The 21,805-nt window shown below is 32.8% G+C and overlaps 3 protein-coding genes and 1 pseudogene across 4 annotated transcripts; 3 read left to right on the top strand and 1 right to left on the bottom strand.

Annotated features, from left to right (window-relative positions):
• Positions 1–5,924: 5,924 nt before the first annotated feature.
• LOC110688425 (fasciclin-like arabinogalactan protein 4) lies at positions 5,925–7,984 on the bottom strand. Its single transcript, XM_021865173.1, has one exon. The coding sequence runs from the start codon at positions 7,294–7,296 to the stop codon at positions 6,013–6,015; it is 1,284 nt and encodes a 427-aa protein (XP_021720865.1). The 5' UTR covers positions 7,297–7,984; the 3' UTR covers positions 5,925–6,012.
• A 1,507-nt stretch (positions 7,985–9,491) lies between these two features.
• Positions 9,492–13,689, top strand: LOC110688424 (annotated as a pseudogene).
• Positions 13,690–15,618: 1,929 nt separating this feature from the next.
• On the top strand, positions 15,619–18,984 carry LOC110688603 (zinc finger MYM-type protein 1-like). Its single transcript, XM_021865367.1, has 2 exons — positions 15,619–17,394; positions 18,979–18,984. The coding sequence occupies exons 1-2, from the start codon at positions 15,619–15,621 to the stop codon at positions 18,982–18,984; spliced, it is 1,782 nt and encodes a 593-aa protein (XP_021721059.1).
• On the top strand, positions 18,321–21,658 carry LOC110688423 (protein TRM32-like). Of its 2 annotated transcripts, none has more exons than XM_021865171.1 (5): positions 18,321–18,720; positions 18,979–19,156; positions 19,254–19,336; positions 19,733–20,717; positions 20,827–21,658. In XM_021865171.1, exons 2-5 carry the CDS (start codon positions 18,991–18,993, stop codon positions 21,417–21,419), a joined length of 1,827 nt encoding a protein of 608 aa, XP_021720863.1. In that variant the 5' UTR covers positions 18,321–18,720; positions 18,979–18,990; the 3' UTR covers positions 21,420–21,658. The 2 variants fall into 2 exon arrangements, with proteins under 2 accessions (XP_021720863.1, XP_021720864.1); XM_021865172.1 differs by lacking the exon at positions 18,321–18,720 and adding an exon at positions 18,779–18,885.
• Positions 21,659–21,805: the final 147 nt, after the last annotated feature.

Below are 21,805 nucleotides of genomic sequence, written 5' to 3'. Positions count from 1 at the left end.
AGTCTCTACGAAACCCTACAGTTAGTGGTGATGAAACCCAAGGTGGGGAGGAGGTTGAATCAGTGGCTAAACAACCAAGTCAGCCTCCTGTTGACCCCAATGCCCTTGGTTATGCTACTTATTCATATGATATTGAGTCATGTCCCATTGATCCTAAAGGTCTTGGTTATGCAACTGATTCATGCGACATTCAGGCCTCTCCGGTTGATATTTGTGCCCTTGGATATGCAAGTGCATGATTCTTGTGAACCACATAGCTAAGTCTTCTCTCTCCATTTTTAGTTTTTATTGAATTATTTCAATTTTATCTTATTTAGGTTAGTTGTATTGGAAAATATATTTGGATGCCAGCAAGTAAGCAACTGTGATCTGTTGCTGGCCGGGGGTATTATATATGCTTGGTTGCGTTTGGTGATGTGGAGTTCACTGTTGGTGTTTGGAGTGTGATTATGATTATGATATTGATTATGATTATGAGATAGTTATGTTGATTATATATGTCTATGATATTGATTGAGATTATGATTATGATATTGATTATGATTATGAGATAGTTATGATATTGATTATGCTTATGCTTATTATGATGATTATGATTATTAGATTGTTATGTTGATGAATATGCTTATGTTGATGAATATGCTTATGTTGATGATTGAGAAAATGTTGGTGATTTGAGAATGATTTAATTGATGGCTATAAGATTGTTACGTTAAATGTTATGATAATGTTGGTGATTTGAGAATGATTTACTTAATGGCTATAAGATTGTTGTGTTAATGATTATGATAATGTTGGTGATTTGAGAATGATTTACTTGATGGTTATAAGATTGTTGTGTTAATGATTATGATAATGTTGGTGATTTGAGAATGATTTACTTGATGGCTATAAGATTGTTGTGTTAATGATTATGATAATGTTGGTGATTTGTCCTTGATGTACTTGATGGCTATAAGATTGTTATGCTAATGGTTATGATGATGATGGTGATTTGAGAATGATATACTTGATGGTTAATAAGGTATATATAACCTTAAGTGAATACAATTTTCTTTGTATAATGGGGGTATACAGTTTGTTTACATCAATGACGTGTGTCCAAAAAATGAGATTTTCATCCCAATTTCTAGTCAACACTATTTGCCATTAGAATCCAATCATGTGAAATGGTTGTTGAGACTTTTAGGCAGAAGTTTTGACCATGTTAGGGGTTGATGATTAGTTACACAGTTACACTAGGATAATCCATATGATGAAGAGACTCACTTTCATCGTACAACTTTTCACTGTGATTTGCTCCACTTTGTCCGTTGAGGTAACACAGTTTGAGAAGTTTTTGGATGAAAAAACCCCCCCTGATGGATTCATAAATTATTCAATTTTTTTTATATATTTGTACCATTATTTTATAACTTAAAATTTAATTCGAATTAAAATATTTTGAATTCAATTAATCCTACTATTTACATTAAAAAAAAAACAAAAACAAAAAAATCAATGAAAAATATACGACCATAAATAAATTTATAAAGATTAAACATGAAATACTAAGACTTAAATAATTATCATTCATTAACAGTAGATTTAAATAATTATGAATGCATAGAATTTAACCTAGTTTTCAATATATCTAAAAAAAATATCCTCTATAGGTCAAGTAGTCACTTTATACTGGTCCGTTTCATCAGGCAGCAATATACTCACTCGATTAAAAATCTCATTCGCCTTCTTTTGAAGTCCTTGAAGACCGTTTAGCTCCTTTTCCCCTTTCCCTTTTCCTTTCTCTATTTGTATTTCCACAAAAGAACCTTGTGGAAATGAAGTCAAAAGGTAGACTAGTTTCTTCTTAAAATTAAAAAAGCCGGTACTATAAACACTAAGAAACAGTATCCCATCTTCTGGGAGATTTTTGATCTTGTATTCCTCATATGCTTTATCAGACAAAACCATGCGTCTAAGAGGCCAATATGATTTTTGTGTGCTTTCACCAACAAAGTTGATGCCATATGACACATCATCCCATTCTATAACCTTTGCTCGCAATGTAATTTCACTCCCCTATCGAAGAAAAAAAAATTAATTGAATAATTATGTTAAGTGATAGATATTATGAGAAATAGTACAAAGTAATATTTATCACAGATTTAAGATATATTTTAATGATAAGTATATCTTAGATATACGACAAATATTATCTTTCTACGATATTTATCAAATCAAATCATTAAGCATGAGGCAATTCCATATACTCTATAGATAATTGCTAACCTTAGAATAGTAGAACACCACATTTTCTCATGTAAAAAAGTCTATATGGCGTCCTATAGTTTCATAACTTTTATCTTGTACAATAGGGGGGATGCCACCATATTCAACAGGAACATGCACAATAGGTACATACCTGCAACATACATATATGACTATTTAATTATTTTTGTGAGATTATAAAGCCAAATATTTACAGTCATGTAACCTTGTTAGATATTAACTACAAAAGTATCATTTCCTAAAAAATAAAAAACTACAAAAGTATCAAGTATTTCGTATTAAGTATCAATAAAGTATTCTTATATTTTTAAAATGTAGAAATAATTTAAATTCATTTTCAACAAAAACAAGTTAGGTGAAAAGAACAGAGATTTAAAACTAAAAACAATTTAATTTAAGCATGATTTTTTATGGGTAAAATAGATTTCACAATTTACTCCTTAGATATACTTCGTCATTGCCAACTTGCCAAGCCAAAAAAAAATACTTCGTATATAGGAAGGAGACTCACTCGAAAATCTGTTGATGAGCAATGTATCTATATGTACAAGGGCTTCTTTTTCGGATATAGCTGGGAATGTTATAGATCCATCCAGTTATGTAAATCTTAATGAAACAAAACATAAAATTTGCAAAATTAGTACGGAGTATATGAAAGAAATAAAATACTAAAATAATAAAATAATTAAAAGAAAAAAAAAGTACTTCTTTCATTATTACAAAATAGGTAGGAAAAGCTGCATTTGAAGGAACGGAAAACGTATGAATTAATTCTTTGAGTCATAAAATGCACAACCATGAATTATTGATTAAGACAGATTTTCACTAACTTAAAATATAGTTTTTAAAGTCACCCTACAAAAGTTATGATTATGATTTATGATAACATAATTTTTTTTTTATGAGTTATCCAAATACAAATTATAATTTATTAAGTTAAGTTCAGATAAGTAAAAATCAGATGAAAGATTCATAGTTGCATTACTTATTGCTTCCTTGTGACAATAGATCATCTTTATAGTATGTAATCATGTACTTCCTCCGTTCCTTATTAGATGACACGTTTCTTTTATCACGTTTGCTAACACACAATTTTAACGATTTATATCTCTCATTATCAACATTGTAAAATTATAAAAAGTGAATATTAATAAAATATACATTAAGACGATTCAAACAAGATCCCATATGATTATGTGATTTATTATTAGAATCATCACAGTAAATATAGTTTATTATAATTAAAGACATTGTTGATCAAGTTGGTGCATCGACATATACACTATTAACATAACGAGTATAGGATATTATAAAATAAAAATAAAAGTAAAAATAAAAAAAATTCCCCCGTAGTTGGTAGTCGAAAATACGTACCTCATCCATCCTTGACGATGTTAGGGTAATATTGGTCGGTGATTTGAAAAGCATGAAAAATAGATTGGCGTTGGGCCTTGGAAGTATCGGTAACATCAACAATCCTAAAGACAGTTGAATGTGTTTTCGAAAAAGTAAGAGTTCGAACTTCCTTTTCTAGCAATTGAACCCAACAACCAAAAATAGACAACATGTTATTATCACACCAATCTGAAAGGTTAACATAGCAAACTGGTTGATCTTTGTAGTCCACGCCATACACCCGAAACCCTGATTCCGATTTTCTATTAACCAAACTTTCGACCTCAAATTCTTCTCTCCATTCAATTGTTGACACTATTTTTTGCATTGTTGAATGAAGCTTGAAATCTTCGGACTCTAAAAACTTGATCAATACTCCATCAGATTTTTCATTGTTATCTAACACGTTCACTCCCCATATCATTACTTTGTCTCTACCTTGGTAACGTAGTTGAATACTCACCCTGAAATTTGAGACGAGCTTTTTTGGGTTTAGTGTAAAAAGATTTTTGGACATGTTCATTACGGCTGCTGTTGAATTGAATGCGAAAAATTATGTAGGTTTTTTTTGTTTTTGTTTTTTGGTTGTGGTTTAGTTCGTTGTTAGGTTAAGCTCACACAATTATCATTGTAGATTTGAAACATATATAATATATTATATATACATAATTTCAGCATAGAAATCTTATGAGATTACCTAAACAAAGGATATTCCTTGTGAAATAGGAATTCTATTTCCATAAATTAAACTCCAGATTTTTTTTTAATAAAATTATTAAGGATATAGTTATGTCACACAAAATTAATGTTATGATAACAAAATATATCCTATCATTCAATACGAAAATTTAACGATGGACTCACAAAATATAGTGATAAAAGATAAATTACCAAAATTCAAAACCATATTACCAGTTGACAAATTTCCAAGTATTCAGATAATCTCTTTGTACTGTATTCCCAACAAGATCTGGAATAGATGATTACTAATTAATAGTAATAAGAAATATATGAAGCATACTTTTAGTATATAAAATAATGGTTCGCGCACAAAAAGTGTATAGGTCCTAATTTAATTTGCAAAATATTGAAGATGAAATTAATAAAGTTGAAAATCATATTTTGAATTTAAAAGTATGAAGACCATATAATTTGATACTAGTAGATAAAATACATTTTAGAGTTAAAAAATATTTAGGATTTTGGATAGGCATATGTGACCAGATGAGAAGTGTTAATAAGAAATCAAGTCTCTAGATGGGCCTGAACAAAAGGGGAATGAAGCCTCATTCATGGGCCATAGCCCAAATATCTTGGGCTAACAACAAAGCCACTCAAGTGGTAGGGCTTCTGTAACAACTTGTTGATGAACTGAACTCCTCAATTCCTCATGCAGGCTTCTAATCATTGACAGCTTGTCCATTTTCACCTCTAGCTCTAGGCATACATCCATAGTTCCATACGCCAATGTCACCAACTCGCCCGTACACACAAGTGACACTAACACTAAACAAATTTGTTGGAGACGGGTGGAGAAACAATAAACCTCGTTTAGTACACTGGAATGTATGCAGCGTACCATTAATTATCAGAGTATTTACTTGTATATTTAACCAGAACCAAAATCTAATGAAAGATTCATACGAGTACTTTGGCAAGAGAGAAGCCAAATGACATGAAAAATTTGTTGGGTTACTGTACCTCAGGTGATACTGGCTGCCAGCAACAGCATCACCAAATTTAGTACTCTCATTTTGTAAGAAAGAGGGAGACAACAAACACAAACACAAACACAAGGACATCAAAATATAGTACAGTAGTTGTACAATTTGGTGTCTCAAAGTCTTCATTCTTAAAAGCTGTCAGCTTACGACATTAAAGATCCAACCTGTTCTTCCACTCTATCTATACACACCCACTTTCTTAACCACCAAAATCAGCACCAGATTATCCATCCACATTTTCATTACCCCAACTCAATTTGCATACATTGTGATCAATTTCATCAATATTGAGTACTACTTAAATTACAGTATAACAACAATAGTATGATACTATGATAATAGTTTGAAATTCATTTCTCACGCTTTTATACAATCTCAATAACAAAGAATACAACAAAATTTGAAGAAAATTCTTACCTGGGTTATTTAACAATTCTCAATAGAAATTGCTCCAACTTCCCCCAATTTTCATGCTACCTAAGCTATCATATCAACTCACATAATGTATATAACTAATCCATTGAAAAATAAATATAGTATCAAATCAAATAAATTATACTTGTATATAATTTACCAAGAAATGAAGGAGCCAAGGAGGATCAAAATCAATCAACCAAATTTCTTATGATATCAATACACACAACAATGCTATACAAAACATCATCCAACTCCTTCCACTTCCTCTTCCTCCTTCCGATGTAAACCCGGGCGGCGACGACAAATGGCTCGGCCCACCATACCCATCACCGGGCGAATTCTCCGGTGCAGGCCCAACCACCGGAGGTTGGGCCCCCATAAACGGCCCACTCCCACTACCACCTCTCAAATTTACCTCTTTACCCTTTCCATCATCCCCAAAGATTTCCTTAGGCAACAGTACACTAGAAACCCCAAAAATAGCAACAGGGTTCTGATCAAACACGGTTCGAGTCACCACGGCTTGAATTATTCCCGTGTTGATCGCAACCGAGCCGTTAACCCGGGATATATTAAGAGTAAAACTACCAGCACCGTTATCTTCCGTGGCCAACGTGGGTTGAACCGGGTTCACAATCGACTCGAGCGAACCAAGAGGATAATACGAATGAAGTACATGAAATTTCAGAATCAAAGCCTTCTTATCCGCCGATAATGCTTGCAATTGAACAGTCGGTGGAAGGTCTGCAAAGGCTTCATCAGTAGGGACAAAAAGGGTAATTCCAGCACCACCTTCATCATCTTCAAATTCCTGAACTACCCCTGAAGCTAATAGCATCGAAGCGGCGACATTAAAATCATGTCCATCGAATAATGCCTTGGTGATGTTCAACCCCGGCGGAGGCGGGCGAGTCTCCGACGCCATCAGATCGAAGCCGTACGGAACGAGGAGAGAATCAACGGTGAAGATTGAGAGATTATACGGCACCGTTTTGAGGAGAGAGAGAATGTTACAGGAAACAGAGTTGTTGTTGGGAGGGTGAAATGAAATGCCGCCATTAGAAGGGTTGAAGGTAGCGTTGAGAGATCCGAGGTTGTCGGGGGCTCTTCCGGTGGTTTGGAGGAGAGTGGTAACTAGGGTTCCGGCGGGTTGGATTCGCCGGAGATCGGAGAAAGTGAGGTATTGGAGTAAGATGTGGTAGCGGAGGACGTCAGCGAGGGTGGAGGGGGAATCGGAGGGGAGAGAAGGGGAGGAAGAGCGGAGGAAGGAGTTAGGGACGGCGAGGATAGTGAGGGAAGTGCGGTGGTTGAGGTCGGAGGAGATGCCGGAGTTTGAAAGAAGGGAGGTGAAGTCGGAGAGATCTGGGTAATGGGAGAGAATCTGGGTTATGTTGAAGCTGTGAATTGGGAGGATGAAGAAGAAGAAGATGAAGATGAATGTGGTGAGGGTAAGATGGGAAATTAGTGGGGGTTTAGGGAGTGATAACATTTTTTGAGATTTTTAGTGGGAGTGTAGTGAAGTGAACAAGAGAGAGAAGAAAGAGTGAAAATGGATGAACAAAAGAAGATGTGATGATGATGATGATGATGATGATGATGATGATGGATGATGTTTGATGAATGATGATGATGGTGTTGGATGAGGAAAACATCAAAGTTGTAACAAATTATTATAATTATTGTTATGAGTAATTATTAATTTGTTATTTTATGAATTTTAAATGAAATGAATGGTGTGATTTGGTGCAAGTTGTAATAATAATACGGAGTAGAAGATTTAAGTTAATTAAATTATTATAATAGTGTGGAGGAGGAAGATAGAATGTGAGATGCTGTGCATGTGGTATGGACAATTGGACACCAGTCAATTTGGTGTTGAGGACAAATATAAAGTACTTCCTAGAATATTTTTTGCCCCTTCTTTTTATTTATTTTTATATGGAATGGTATTTTCTTATTTTATGATCTTCGCATTTTATTCAATATCATGGACAATTGGACATGGACTGCATAGGGTTTTTCTTTTTCTTTTTCTTTTTTTTTTTAAAAAAGGAAAAACGATGTAAGATATTGAAATTATTAATTCTTAGAGGATGTCTTGGGAATTAAATTACTAGTAAGTTTTTATAAATAAGTTGTGGAAAAATTTAGAGACATCTATATTAAAATGGTGTGAAATATTTAAAACATAATGTTGTCACCGTTATTTGAGTCTCAAGTTGGTATAGTAGTATGTCAATGAATTATGAATGTAGTGGTGGTGTAGGGAGGAAGGGCATCATCCGAGTGAAATAACAATAATTGGTCATTTTATTTTGACTTATTTTAAACAAAAAAAGTTTAAGTAAACATATTTCTAGCGAGCTTTGATCCTTTAAGAAATTCAACCTTGTATTTGGAGTTTTTGGACCAAATTGTGTTACGTTATTGTTTATGAAGTGTAACTTTTTTTTCAAAACATTTTAGATCATTGAGATAAATAACACTTAGAATCAAGAACATGTTCTCTTCTCATGAAATAGTTTAAACTTAAAATGCTTTAGTATGATTTTACGGAGTATTAAATATGATTCAAAGTACTATGTGACATGAGTATAATGAGTCATATGACATTTTCTTCTCTAGCATACTACTCCGATCCATATGATCTAATTAAATGTCCTACATACTCTAGTTATTAAACATTTGCCATGTTTTTAGACACAAGCATAAGAATTATAATTTGAGATCGTTTTAGACATAGACACGTCTTATATATTTCAGATCAAAATCTTTCATCACTTTTGTTTATCAGCCTATAATTAAAAGATATTAAGCAAACAAGAGTAAGAAACACTATTATGCATAATTAGAATATTTATACAACAAAAATAGGTAGTGCTCTAAAACAGCTTAGTTGCGAAGAATAAGTTCCTAGCTAATGTGTCAGCCATCCTCATCCATATCGTAGTTCGTTAATGAATCATCGTCATTTCCATGCTTGGGATAGTCCTCTTCTTTTACGTAATGTTTTGATAGTATTTGTGGAAGGGAACAAAGGGGAGAGAGGATATGCGCTTAAATTATCCTTTTAAATCCTTCCAATCAATATATATACTTGGTACGTAATACAATTAAAAGGAAAGGAAAATAAACTCATCCAATTCTATTACGAGTATTAGAATATTGTTGAACGAATTGGATCAAGTCAAACACGTAATAGAATTGGATCAGTTTATTTTCCTTTCCTTTTAATAGTATTACGTATCAAGTATATATATTGATTGGAAGGATTTAAAAGGATAATTTAAGATCTAATAGATAATTTAATAATTTACATTTGTACTGGACTATTGCCTTGGTTATTGCTTTAATCTAGGTTTTCATGGAATTAACAGCAGATAAAAATAAACCATATTTTTGAACTATGGTTTCCAATTTAATAGCGCATAGCTAATAGCTAGGGACCTATTTCTTTAAAACTCGCTCTCAACTCTCAACCAATTTGGAATTAGGTCAAAAGATCCAATTTTAGTTTTAATTGAACGAAGTCGTACAAGACACTATTTCCTAAATAATGCATGCATACAAGTCGTATTATCTTAATTCGCCAATTGCTATATATAATTAGCCTTTATGCTGCACAACATTTTGTTAGTTGTTGAGTGCTTTTAATGCTCCTTGAACAAAATCAATGCACTTTATTTGTTTATAAACTCTTCAGTAGACGTACAAAATGCAAACATACTCCAATCTCATTGTTAAATTAGCTATTATGAAGTTGCAACGTTAATGCTCCTTGAACAAAATCAATGCACTTTCTTTGTTTATAAACTCTTCAGACGTACAAATTACATAAAAACATACTCCAATCTCATTGTTAAATTAGCTATTATGAAGTTGCAACGTACAACTTGTGTCCTTTTGTTCATACATTTTATTTCTCAACCATCTTCTTGGCTCAAGCTATCTTTCCCTTTAGGGGAAATGTGTTTGGATCGCAACCTCGTACGAGACATTATTATCGACTTCCACTAGGACTCAATGCAGTTGGACCCGAGTCCATAGCATTCGATTGCCAAGGTACGGGTCCATACGTGGGAGTCTCTGATGGTCGAATACTCAAGTGGGAAGGACGTAGTTGGACTGTCTTTGCTATAACCAATTCAAACAGGTATGCCTAGCTAGCTTCTTTGAAAACACTTTTCCCTTGGTTAATAACGACATATTTAACATTAATTAATTTAAGAGAAAATACAAGTTTATCTCTGAGATACACAATTATTGTTTATCAAATGACATTTTCGTATATTAATCAATAACTTTTTTCTTTAAAAGCGGGTCTTACAGTGATGATGACTAGATAGAGTTGCTGATTTATTTAACAAAATAATATGTGATAAACATTTTTTTTTGAGGCAATGTGATAAACAATTTTTGTTTATCCCAGTAATTAACTTGGACTTCGGCCTTGTTTAGTTCACCTGATTTAAGCTGATCTGATCTGATCTAAACTGATATTTTTTGATCTGATCTGATCTGAACTTATATTTTCTGATTTGATCAGATCTAAACTTATTTTTTCTGATATGATCTGATCTGAACTTATATTTTCTGATTTGATCTGATCTGAACTTATTTTTTCTGATTTGAACTTATTTTTTCTGATCAGATATAATCTGAACTTATTTTTTCTGATTTGAACTTATTTCAGTTATTTCAATATTCTACTTTTAATGTTAATCGATATTAATGTTTAATTATTATTGTTATGATTATTATTACTACTACTACTATTATTATTATTATTATTATTATTTATTATTTATTATTATTATTAATACAAATATTTTAAAGAAACCTATAAGTATTAAAATTACTAGATAGCATAAGGTAATAGAATTGGAATATTTGATAATTTTATTATTTACAGTATCCCACTTCATAAATGAATTTTTTTTTATAAGAAAGTATTAAAATGGGGATCCTAAAAAAACTAAATTACAGATTAAATTTATCATAGCTTTTTTCTACATAGAAAAAAGGAGATTTGACTTGTTTTTAAATACCTTAATTCTTAAATAATAATATGGATTTATGATGTATCGGATTTGATTTTATCGTTTGTTTAAACTAGCAACATTTTCTATGTTACTTTGTACTAATTTTAATTTTAGTAATGCGTAGCTATTATTATTGAAAACCTTGTACGTATACTCCCTTGGATTTTAAATACCTTCTCCATTTTTACATGTGGGGAGTTTTGGGAGAAATTGGTAAACGTAATAATATATGGATGGGGTAAGTGGAAGAATAAAAAATTGTATAAAGCAAAAGTATTTGACATAATAGGAGGAAAGAAAATATGAAATATAGAAATTTTTATTTATGGGAAACGTTAGGCTTGTTATCAAAAATATGAAATTAAAAAAAAAATGAAAATATACATAATATGTAGTACGAAGATATTCATTTTTTTACCTTATCCTATCCATATATTATTACGTTTACCAATTTCGAAATGGTCCACCACCTCAAGGCATACTTGAACTTTTTAATTATCTTCACTCTTCACTTCGAACAACGATCGAGAGATGTTTTGGACAATTAAAATCTCGATGGAAAATATTGACAATGATGCCAAATATGGACACTAAACATCAATTGGCAATTATGATTGCTGCATTCACACTTCACAATTTTATTCGATTACATGAGTTGGATATACCCATTGATAGTGGTATAATAATTGAACCAAGAGCAGATTATGATTTGTTTAACGAGAATCGTAAAGCTGTAATGAACGAAGTACAACTTAATATAGCGAAGGAAATTTGAACTTCTTGTAATGAAAATTATATTTGTAAACGTTTATGATTTGGAGCTTATAATGAAATTTTAATTATTATCGTTTATAGTTTGTGCTATTTATTATTAATAATAATAATAATAACAACAACAACAACAACAATAATAATAATAATTTTTATAATAATAATAATAATAATAATAATAATAATAATAATAATAATTTGTATTTAATCTGAACTTTTCTGATCTGATCTGAACTTATTTTTTTTTATCAGATCTAAACTTATTTTTTCTGATCTGAATTTATTTTTTCTGAAATAAGTAAAAATAAGGTGAACTAAACAAGACCTTCCTCTTAATTTAAATGTCGATTTTAATAGTTTTAGTCTATGGCTACGGGATAATAATCATGCTAATTTAGACTTAATTCTATATTTGGTGCTAGCTGGCCTTTTTTACACTAGAGATGTTTGACAGGATACTACAAACCTTTTTGCATGCAGCAACTAATTTAATAACTTTTGCTTAGTCTTTAAACTTTTTTCTTTTGTGTAATTATTTTGTTCCTGTGTAATTATTCAATTCCACTTTTGCATTGAAAAATAGTCTAATGATGTTGTTTGTTTCTTTTAATTTGTATCTATTTTTTTTTTATAATACTTCGTATGTGCTATGATTTATCTACAGGTCTAATTTGTGTGACGGGACTAACAATTCACCAAATGAGCAAACTTGTGGCAGACCATTAGGCCTAAAGTTCGATATGGTAACATGTGAATTGTATATTGTGGACTCTAGTTATGGCTTGGTGAAGGTAAATCGTAATGGTGGTGTAGCCATTTCACTTGCAACTAGTGCCGAGGAGATTCCATTCAAATTTTTAAATGACCTAGACATAGACTCTGAGAATGGAGTTGTTTATTTTACTGATACTAGTTCTACTTATCATCGATGGTATGCCATTTAACGAACTCATAAAGTTAATGTTCTCAATTCACCAATACTATTGTTCGGCTTACATATATATATATTTTTTAATAAAATGTATGTCACAGGGAATATCCGAAGGCAATAGCCACATTTGAACGGAGTGGAAGATTGATAAAATATGATATGAAGACTAAAGCCTTGACAGTATTGCTGAGAGATCTATATTTTGCAAATGGGGTTGCATTAAGCAAGAACAAGGGTTTTATTCTAGTAGCTGAAACAAGTGCTTGCCGCATTTTAAGGTATTGGCTCAAGGGTCCTAAAGCTAGAATTAATGAGATTTTTCTCCAACTTACTGGGCTACCAGATAATATTAACAGAAATGTCGACGGACAATTTTGGATTGCAAAAAATCCAACTAAACCAATTAGAGTTGATGAGTCTGGAATGATATTAGAAAGTTTGGATACATTTGAGATAACAGATTCGAGTGAGGTTACAGAAATTCATGGTAATCTATGGATCGCTTTTGTTAATCAACCTTATGTTATATACACCACATGAGTTGTGTATTTAGGCGCGAACATTGTGGTTTTTGAAATTCATTGTCTGTTAGTGTTCACTTCTCTTGTAATTGGACAAAGTGATTTATGAATTTCAGTTTTGGTCTGTTTTCATGTTCAAATCAAATGGTTAATATTCTGAGGTATGATGATTAAATTGAGGTTTTGTGCCTAAAACACAACTCTATAATCCCAAGCCCAAATTTAATCATATTTCCTCTCCTCAAGAAGACTTGAATTTGGGCCAAGTATATAGGGTGGCTTGGGTTGGGTCGGAGTATCCCTCAGCCCGTTGAACACGTCTAAAATATAATTAACTAATTAATTAAGTGATGATACACAAACCTTACGTTGGGTTTGGTTGGTCAACTGAAGTAAGCAGTTCAACAATGAGATTCGGATAATGCACTTTCACCTTAATGCTAAATCAATTACAAATGCATAATATAATACTCGTAATATGTTACTTTATTGATATGCATACTAATGGAATATTGAGTAGAGTATAACAGTTACATTATACCTACTATCAGGGACGGACCAACTTAGTGTCATAGTGGGTCCGGTGACACACTATTAATTTTGAAAAAAAAAAAAAACAATTACATTCACTCACGCATCTTTCCACTCCCAAAGGCCAAAGACCCAGAACCCCTAATTCCCTTACAACACAGCCACGCTTCCCCTAATCCCCTCTCTTTCTCTCTACTCTCTCCTCCATGGCTCCATTGAAGAATTGAAGCTTCAAGCATTCAAGCATACTCGGCTAGTCGGCTACTCGCAAAAACTCCATTGAAGGGGCGTTTGAGCTTTTTCTTCTCCACCGAAGCAATCTCAAAGGAGTCAAAGGTTAGATCTTGTTTAAGTTCTTTTTCTGTAATTATTTAGGGTTCTTCAAATTTTGGTAATTGTGGGTTGATAATTGAGTCAATCATTCGAATTTTGATAATTGTGGGTTGATAAATGAGTTGATAATTGCAGGGTCGAAATTCTCCATTGAAGGGGCTTCGTACTTTCACTCTTTCAGAGGCTCTGAGTCACGCCTCACGCTGAGCTTCGCTCCTTCATTGAAGCAGCCTACTGCCTACAGCCAGGTTAGATCTTGAACTCTTTACTCTTGACAATTTGACAAATGGTGTACGAATTTTTTGTTAATGGAAGTAGAAATTGAAATGGGGGTTAATCGTACTTGTATTTGTATATTTATTTTTGTTAACCGTGTATTTAATTGTAGTTCTATAAGCCTATAACTATTGTGTATTTGTGTAAATTGTGCTATTTTAGGGAATTAGGGTGGTTTACTGGCTTACTGCCTGTCTCACTGTCTGCCTTACTGGTTTCGGTGGTGGTGCAGGGAAGGGGTCAAGGGGAGGGGGTGGCTGTGAAATTGGGCAAAATTGGTTATCAAAGACTCAAAGAGGCCAACTTTACCTGTGACAAACCCTTTACACTAGTTGATTTAGTCATGTTTTATAACTTGTTGATGTTGATTTGTTGGTAGAAAAAAAGTAATTAGAGAGTATGATGGATTAATAATAATTTGACTTTATAAAAGAAAGGTTAACGAAAATGGGTGGTAGTTGTTTGTATGAAATTTATTACAATGTTCATTGATTCTGTTTTTGATTATATGCTATTTTTGTGATAGTTGGATTAATAGAAATGTTATGCTTATACATCTTTATCGTGGTGTAAAGTAGTTTTCTTGTTGGTTATCATTGTGGGAAATTTGGATAAGTCAAACATTTAGATTGATTTATCTCATTCACCCTTTAACTTCAATTTCAGAATGAAAAGAAAAACAACTCGAGACATTTCAAGTTTTTTTTACTAAAAAAGTGCCTAATCTAAATCCTCCTCCTCCACAAAATGATTTACCTTCTCAAGAACGTGAACCAAATCCTCCACTACAAGAAAATGAACAAAATTCCCAAGAAAGTGAACCAAATACTCCTTCACATCATGCAAGTGAACAAAATTCTTCCCCCTCTCACAATTTCCCTCAAAATGAAGATGGACAATATTCTTACCAAGGTGGTTCGGATCCTAGTGCTCAAATTGGTGAAGGAAGATTAAGTGCACTTGATATTATTAATCTTCCACAAGACCCCGGAAAAAGAAGAAGGATGTGTGATTTTCATCCCGATGATAGGGATTTAGTGCGGAGAACATACATTCAAAGAAAGCCATGTCAACCTAAAGATCATGTGTTTCCTCAAACAAATTTTGGGCCGAAAAAACGTCGGTTTTGTGTTCAATGGTTTGATACTTGGCCAACATGGCTTGAGTATAGTGTTGAGAAAGATGATGCCTTTTGTTTCATTTGTTATCTATTTAAGGATAGTAACACAGCAGGAGTCGATGCTTTTGTTAATGGAGGTTTCAGATATTGGAATAGAAGAAACACAATTGTAAAGCATGTTGGTGGACACAAGAGTGCTCACAATAATGCTGTGATTGCTATGAATTTATTCGTGAATCAAATGAGTAGCATTGCCACCGCTTTATCAAAACAAACGGCGTAAACCATGAGTGCCTATCGTAAGATATTGGAAGCTTCAATTGAAACCATCAGATGGCTATTGTTCCAAGGGTTGCCTTTTCGTGGTCATGATGAAAAGGAAAGTTCATTGTCTAGAGGTAACTTTCTTTCATTATTAAATCTTCTTTCAAACCATGATCTTGAGTATTCCAAAGTTGTTTTTAAAATGGCCCCCGGTAATTGTCAACTTACTTCTCCAAGTATCCAAAAAGATATAATCAATGCTTTTGCAAACGAAACAACTAAAGCAATATTGGAAGAACTTGATGGTGGATTTTTTGCTATTCTTGCTGATGAATCTGCCGATGTTTCCGATAAGGAACAAATGGCACTTTGCTTGAGATTTGTTAATAAAAAGGGGGAAGTGTGTGAGCGTTTTCTTGGTATTGTGCATGTTCCTAATACTAGTTCTTTGACTCTAAAAGCTGCTATTGAGTCATTACTCATGGAACACTCTTTAACTTTCTCTCAAGTTCGAGGTCAGGGTTATAATGGGGCAAGTAATATGCAAGGTTCAATCAATGGTCTTAAAACTCTAATTTTGAATGAATGTTCTCAAGCATACTTTGTTCATTGCTTTGCTCACCAACTTCAATTGACACAAGTTGCTCTTGCTAAGAAAAACTCAGATTGTGGTTGGCTTTTTATTGATGTACTTGCACCTCTCTTGAACTTTGTGGGAGGTTCACCTAAGAGGAGACAATTTCTTCGAGAAAAACAACGTCAAGGGGTTGTAGAAGCATTGTCCTTGGGTGAAATTGAATTGGGAACTGGTTTAAATCAAGAACGTGGCTTATGTAGACCTTGTGATACTCGTTGGGGATCTCATTTTAAAACCATTTTGAATGTGCTTGATTTATATCCTTCAATACTTTTGTCACTTGATTCCATTGCAGAAGTATCTGATACACTTGATTCGAATAAAGCACAATCTATTACACACTTGTTGATGTCATTTGATTTTGTGTTTGTAGCACACTTGATGGTTGATATATTTGGAATTACAAATGCGTTGAATGTGGCATTGCAAAAACATGATCAAGATATTGTCAATGCAATGGTCATGGTTGATGTAACCAAGACTAATTTGCAAAACTTAAGAGATGAAGGATGGGATTCACATATGGAAAAAGTCACTTCTTTTATGGCTAAATATGACATTGAGGTTCCAAACATGGAGGGGCAGTATATTGTTCCTGGGAGAAGAATGTATAGAGGTAAAGGTCCACAAGTGACTAATCTTCATCATTTTAGAGTTGAAGTCTTCCTAAATGTCATTGATCTTCAATTACAAGAACTTGAAAATCGATTTCCCGAGGTAAGTAAGGAATTACTTGTGTGTATGTCTTGCTTTAATCTTGCAAATCGGTTTCATTCTTTTGACAAAAGAAAGTTAGTTCAACTTGCCAAATTTTATCCCGATGAATTTTCAAGCTCTGAGTTATTATTTTTTGAACATTCACTTGAAAATTTCATTGTTGATGTTCGAAATGATGAGAGATTTTGGAATTTGAAAAGTCTAAGTGAACTTTCTACGAAACTTGTTGAGACGGGAAAGTTTGAAACTCATGATCGAGTCTACTTACTTTTGAAGTTAGTGTTGATTCTTCCCGTTGCAACGACAAGTGTAGAAAGAGTATTTTCTGGAATGACGCAAGTAAAAGATAAATTGCGTAATAGCATGGGAGATCAAATGTTGAATGATTGTTTGATTACTTATCTAGAAAGAGATTTGTTTTACAATGTTAGCATGGATGATATTGTACATCGTTATCAAAATATGAAAACTCGTCGAGAGCAATTGTAATAAAATTAGTACTTTTTTAGTTGTAATATGAATTTGAATTACTTTATGAAATGAACTTTTTATGTATTTTTTTTGTTCATTATTCAAGCTTTGACTATATTTTGATATTTTATGCGGTCGGTGGACGATGATGGGATGTGATAAATTGTACTTTCACAAATGATCAATAATTGATGGTGACACACTATCTCGAAAATCCTGGATCCGCCACTGCCTACTATTTGGCTCTTAGTCAAGATTATACATCATATACACAAATTTGCTACTTGCTAGGTAGTAGTGAAGAAGATTCTCTTTTTAATTACTGAAGTAGTTGAACAAATTGGCTTTCCAACAATCCAACTAATGTACAAATAAAGAGGTAGATGGGTAATTAGAAGCTAAGAGTAGTTGGTAATTAGTATGACTGTATGTGTGCTTTGTCTAGAAAAGTTTTTTTGTGAAATAAATTGTATAGACGAATGAATTGTAACAATAAAGGTAAGCGTGTTCAACACTAGTTTTTGAGTAGTTTTTAATAATTTGAGTACTACTTAGATTTGAGTTTTTTGCAATGTAAAGGTGAAAATATTATAAAGTGGTAGAGCTAGTTTTTACCTAGAGATAAAATAATTAGGATAAAAAATAATAATTTATTTTTACATCTAATCAACAACTACTTTATCAAGCACTACTCATACTTTAATTATCTATTTTACAAGTAACAATTTGTTGATAGTCAGCTAACAATTAATCTCATAATTGATAGGTACTACCACAATTAACAGTTGCTCCCAAATTTAAGTTTTTTTTTCTGAACATGACCCCAGTTATAATCTATCTTTACATGCGATATTAGTTGGATTCTCAAGAGACAAGAATCTAGACTTAATTGATAACCCCGTGAATTGTAAGATAAGCTGCTTAAGTTTTTTGACACTATTAATACGAAGTATGAAGTATATATTTAGAGTGATTTTTAATTTGAAAATCAACCATCACGAAAAAAAAAAATCAAATTTATTTTTCTATTAAGCAAGAAAAAAAAGGAAGTTGGAAGCAAAAAAGGGAAAGAAAGACTGACTTGGCAATGGCGCGTAAAAAGGGAAAGCCCCCCCAACCCCAACTAACTTTTCTGGCGGGTCTTCGCTGGTTAATCTTAGTAGTAGCTTACAAACAATAAAACAAAAAACAAAAAAGAAAGAGCAGACAAAGAAGACCTGGAGTCTTGTCTTCAATCTTCAACAAATCCTTCTTCTCTTTCAAAGATGAAGAATTGTTGAAGATTTAACTTTTTCTCAGGTCAACCCTATTATATTTACATTAAAGCTACGTATTTTATTAATTATTTTTATTATGTTACCAACTCAATTTCTTTAATTTCTTCATTTAATTATAACATTAATCCCCTTTTTCTCTCTCCTCTTAAACCCCCTCACAACTTCTTCACCAGATTATTTCCATCAAGTTACTTATTTATTCTCATTTTCAGATTATTTTTGTTATTAGTTTCCTCTGTTATTCTGCCCAAATTTCATAGAAATTAATGATTTATTTCAGGGTTGACTGAAGATGAGAAAATATATATGGCGAAAACATTCGTATGTAAAAGTGGAGGAAGATCACCCAGGATGTATTTGGACCGTATTCCAAATGTTTAATTATCCTCCTTGGCATAACGTCAAAAAAATGCTTCCTTACAACAAGCATAAATCCCATGATAATAAATCAACCAAAAGTAAGCCCTTTTTTATTATTATTTATTCAAATATGTAATTATGTATTTTTGCTGAATATTGAATAAGCAATTCATATGTGGTATTTATTTTATGTAGGTAAAGGAATAAAGTCAGATGTTGAGCATGAAATTAACCTATCACAAGAATTGGAGGAGGATATGATGTTAAAGTACTCTGCTGTAAGTTTTTCTTATTTAAATGATTATGTTTTGATTACAAAAGAAAATTGTCATTTTGACATTATGTAGCTTCATAAATTAGTCGTATCCCCACGAGCACTCGTTAGAATTTCCTGTACTCGTGAATTATCACATTGTCTCAACCCTTATTTATTATTATACTTATATGACATGATTTTTGCAGAAAGAATAATTGCCGGACAATTTCAATTCGAACATCTTCTTTAATTTAACTTGATTAGCGTATTGAAGTACTAGATTAACATTTGTGTTTTTATTAATTCTATGATTTTTGATTTTAGACATGAGCTTACCATTAGATTACGGATATAATGGTTTGGTTTGTTGTTACACTTTTCACAAGAGTATATAACTTGTAAACTAAATTATGAGCAGGTTAATTCGGGCTCTTCAAGAAATGGTTTGGCTAGTAAGAGGTCTATTAAATCCAGAATTAGAGGATTAATGAAAGAAAAAAAAAACTCAAGAGAATTAGATTTGCCTGATCAAGAGACTGAATTATCCCAAGGCCTCAAGGATAAGTCATGTGATGACGATGATTATGCTCCAACTTTAATGTCTCTTCTTAAGGCAAATCCGAAACTGATCAAAAGCATTAATCGCGTTGATGAATCGAGTAATATGAAACCGGAAACAAAGGTTAAGCACAAGGATACGAAGATGGAAAATGATTATGTGGGTGTATTGGAGTTGTATAAAGTTGATCATGACTTGTTTTTAAGAATTATGCAAAATAGTCCTCCAAAAAATACGAAGTTGGTTAAGTGTGGGACATTTCCTTCCTTAAATTCTTCGAATTCTGAAAGAGAAAGAAGACCTGCCAAAGTTGAACACAAGTACAATGAAGTTTGGCCTGTGTCTGGCACTGCGCGTCAGCTGAAGAAGGCGAAGTCACAGAACGTTGGAAGATCATTATCTGTTACGGAGCACTCCTTGGATAAATATGCTTATTTGTTTGATAGTAGTAGTAATAAAGCAATTAAGAGTCATCTATCTAAGAGCTTAAGGTTAAGGAATGAGAAGGAATTCGGAACATTGAATGATCTTCAAGGGCAGAGATCTTTTAGAGAGGGACTTTATTTGTCTGAGATTGAGTCTCCTTTACCCACTACGAATGAGCCATCTCGAGGTAGTCTTGAAAGATGGAACACCATGAATTATGGAGAAGCTAGAGGAGTAAGGCTTGATTCCCCTAGAGAAAATGTGAGTTTAGCCAAATCACTATCAAAAGGAAAGGAAAATAGGCTCGTTGAGGAACAGTTTGATGCCATGGCAATAGCTAGCAGTCGCGAAATTAATCTAGAAATTTGTACTCAGAATGACGAGATTGAACATGTGGATTGGCCTATGTCATCAGAAGGTAATTTGTCAAAAGATTCAAGTACTAAAATTTCTGTTAGAAGCATTTGTTAAACTTACTGAATTTAATAAGTTACAAGGTTATAACATCAGTCACTTTTCTTTTTCAGGATCACCATTAGAGTTAAACCGCCTGTCTACATTCTCTAGAAAAACGGAGGATGACACTCAAGACTCAAACTTCAACGATGACTTGCAGTATGTGAAATATGTACTTGATATAGCAGGCCTAGCTACATCAGAAAACCAACGCGAAGAATGGCACTCGCAAACTCAGCCACTTGATCCTGCACTATTTGATGGAATTGAGGTTTGCTGTCCTTTTGAGCTCAAATCATTGGACAAAGATGAAATTTTCATGTCAAGCTCTCACCAAAAGCTCGTGTTTGATTTAATCAATGAGGCTTTGATTGATATTCGTGAACGGTCCTATGTATGTTACCCCAAATCCTTATCATTCTGGTGCCATGTTAGTCCTACAACAACAGTTAAAAGGAGCGGTGTTGGGGAAGTTTGGAAATTTGTTAGGGAGTACTTAAGTTGGATGCCAGAGTTAGATCCTTCACTTGATATTGCAGTGGCTCATGACTTATCAAAGGACAAAAATGGTTGGGTCAATCTTCAAACATATACTGAAGGTCTTGCTCTTGAATTGGAGGACTTGGTTTTCAATGAGTTGTTGGATGAAATTGTTAGTTATTGATTGTTATGCCTCTTGGTTGGCTCACCACTCACCTGCAATAATACTTCATGCAGGATGATGTATATTGTATAAAGTAATGTGCCTTATTCGTTTGTTTATCATTAATTAGTTACTCCGTATATACTTAAGGTATAGGAAGAGTGTAAGTTGTTATTAGATGATGAAATATCATAATTTATATAATAGTATTACTTGTATTATCTTCTAACTTACTACGTAATTGCAAATTTTTTGAAATGTCTGGTAGAGCACGTGTCGTTTCTTTAAAAATTATGAAATTGTAAAAACAAAATATAGATAAGGCAAAACTTAGCACATGCGTGCTATCAATCACTTTATCTTTCTCGCCCATTTTTCAAAGATCTAAAGCCCAAGTTGTAACACTC

Source organism: Chenopodium quinoa, unplaced genomic scaffold (assembly GCF_001683475.1).
Source record: "Chenopodium quinoa cultivar QQ74 unplaced genomic scaffold, ASM168347v1, whole genome shotgun sequence".
NCBI lineage: Eukaryota > Viridiplantae > Streptophyta > Magnoliopsida > Caryophyllales > Amaranthaceae > Chenopodium > Chenopodium quinoa.
Note: the sequence above shows the minus strand (reverse complement) of the source record. Positions and strands in the feature narration are given on the sequence as shown.

Excerpts from the sequence above, each read along its gene's own strand:
- LOC110688603 (XM_021865367.1), top strand. The coding sequence starts at position 15,619 with ATGAGTGCCTATCGTAAGATATTGGAAGCTTCAATTGAAACCATCAGA.
- LOC110688425 (XM_021865173.1), bottom strand. The coding sequence starts at position 7,296 with ATGTTATCACTCCCTAAACCCCCACTAATTTCCCATCTTACCCTCACC.
- LOC110688423 (XM_021865171.1), top strand. The coding sequence starts at position 18,991 with ATGAGAAAATATATATGGCGAAAACATTCGTATGTAAAAGTGGAGGAA. Across the intron at positions 19,337-19,732 it reads TGATGTTAAAGTACTCTGCT|GTTAATTCGGGCTCTTCAAG; the intron begins GTAAGTTTTTCT and ends AATTATGAGCAG. Across the intron at positions 20,718-20,826 it reads TTGGCCTATGTCATCAGAAG|GATCACCATTAGAGTTAAAC; the intron begins GTAATTTGTCAA and ends TTTCTTTTTCAG.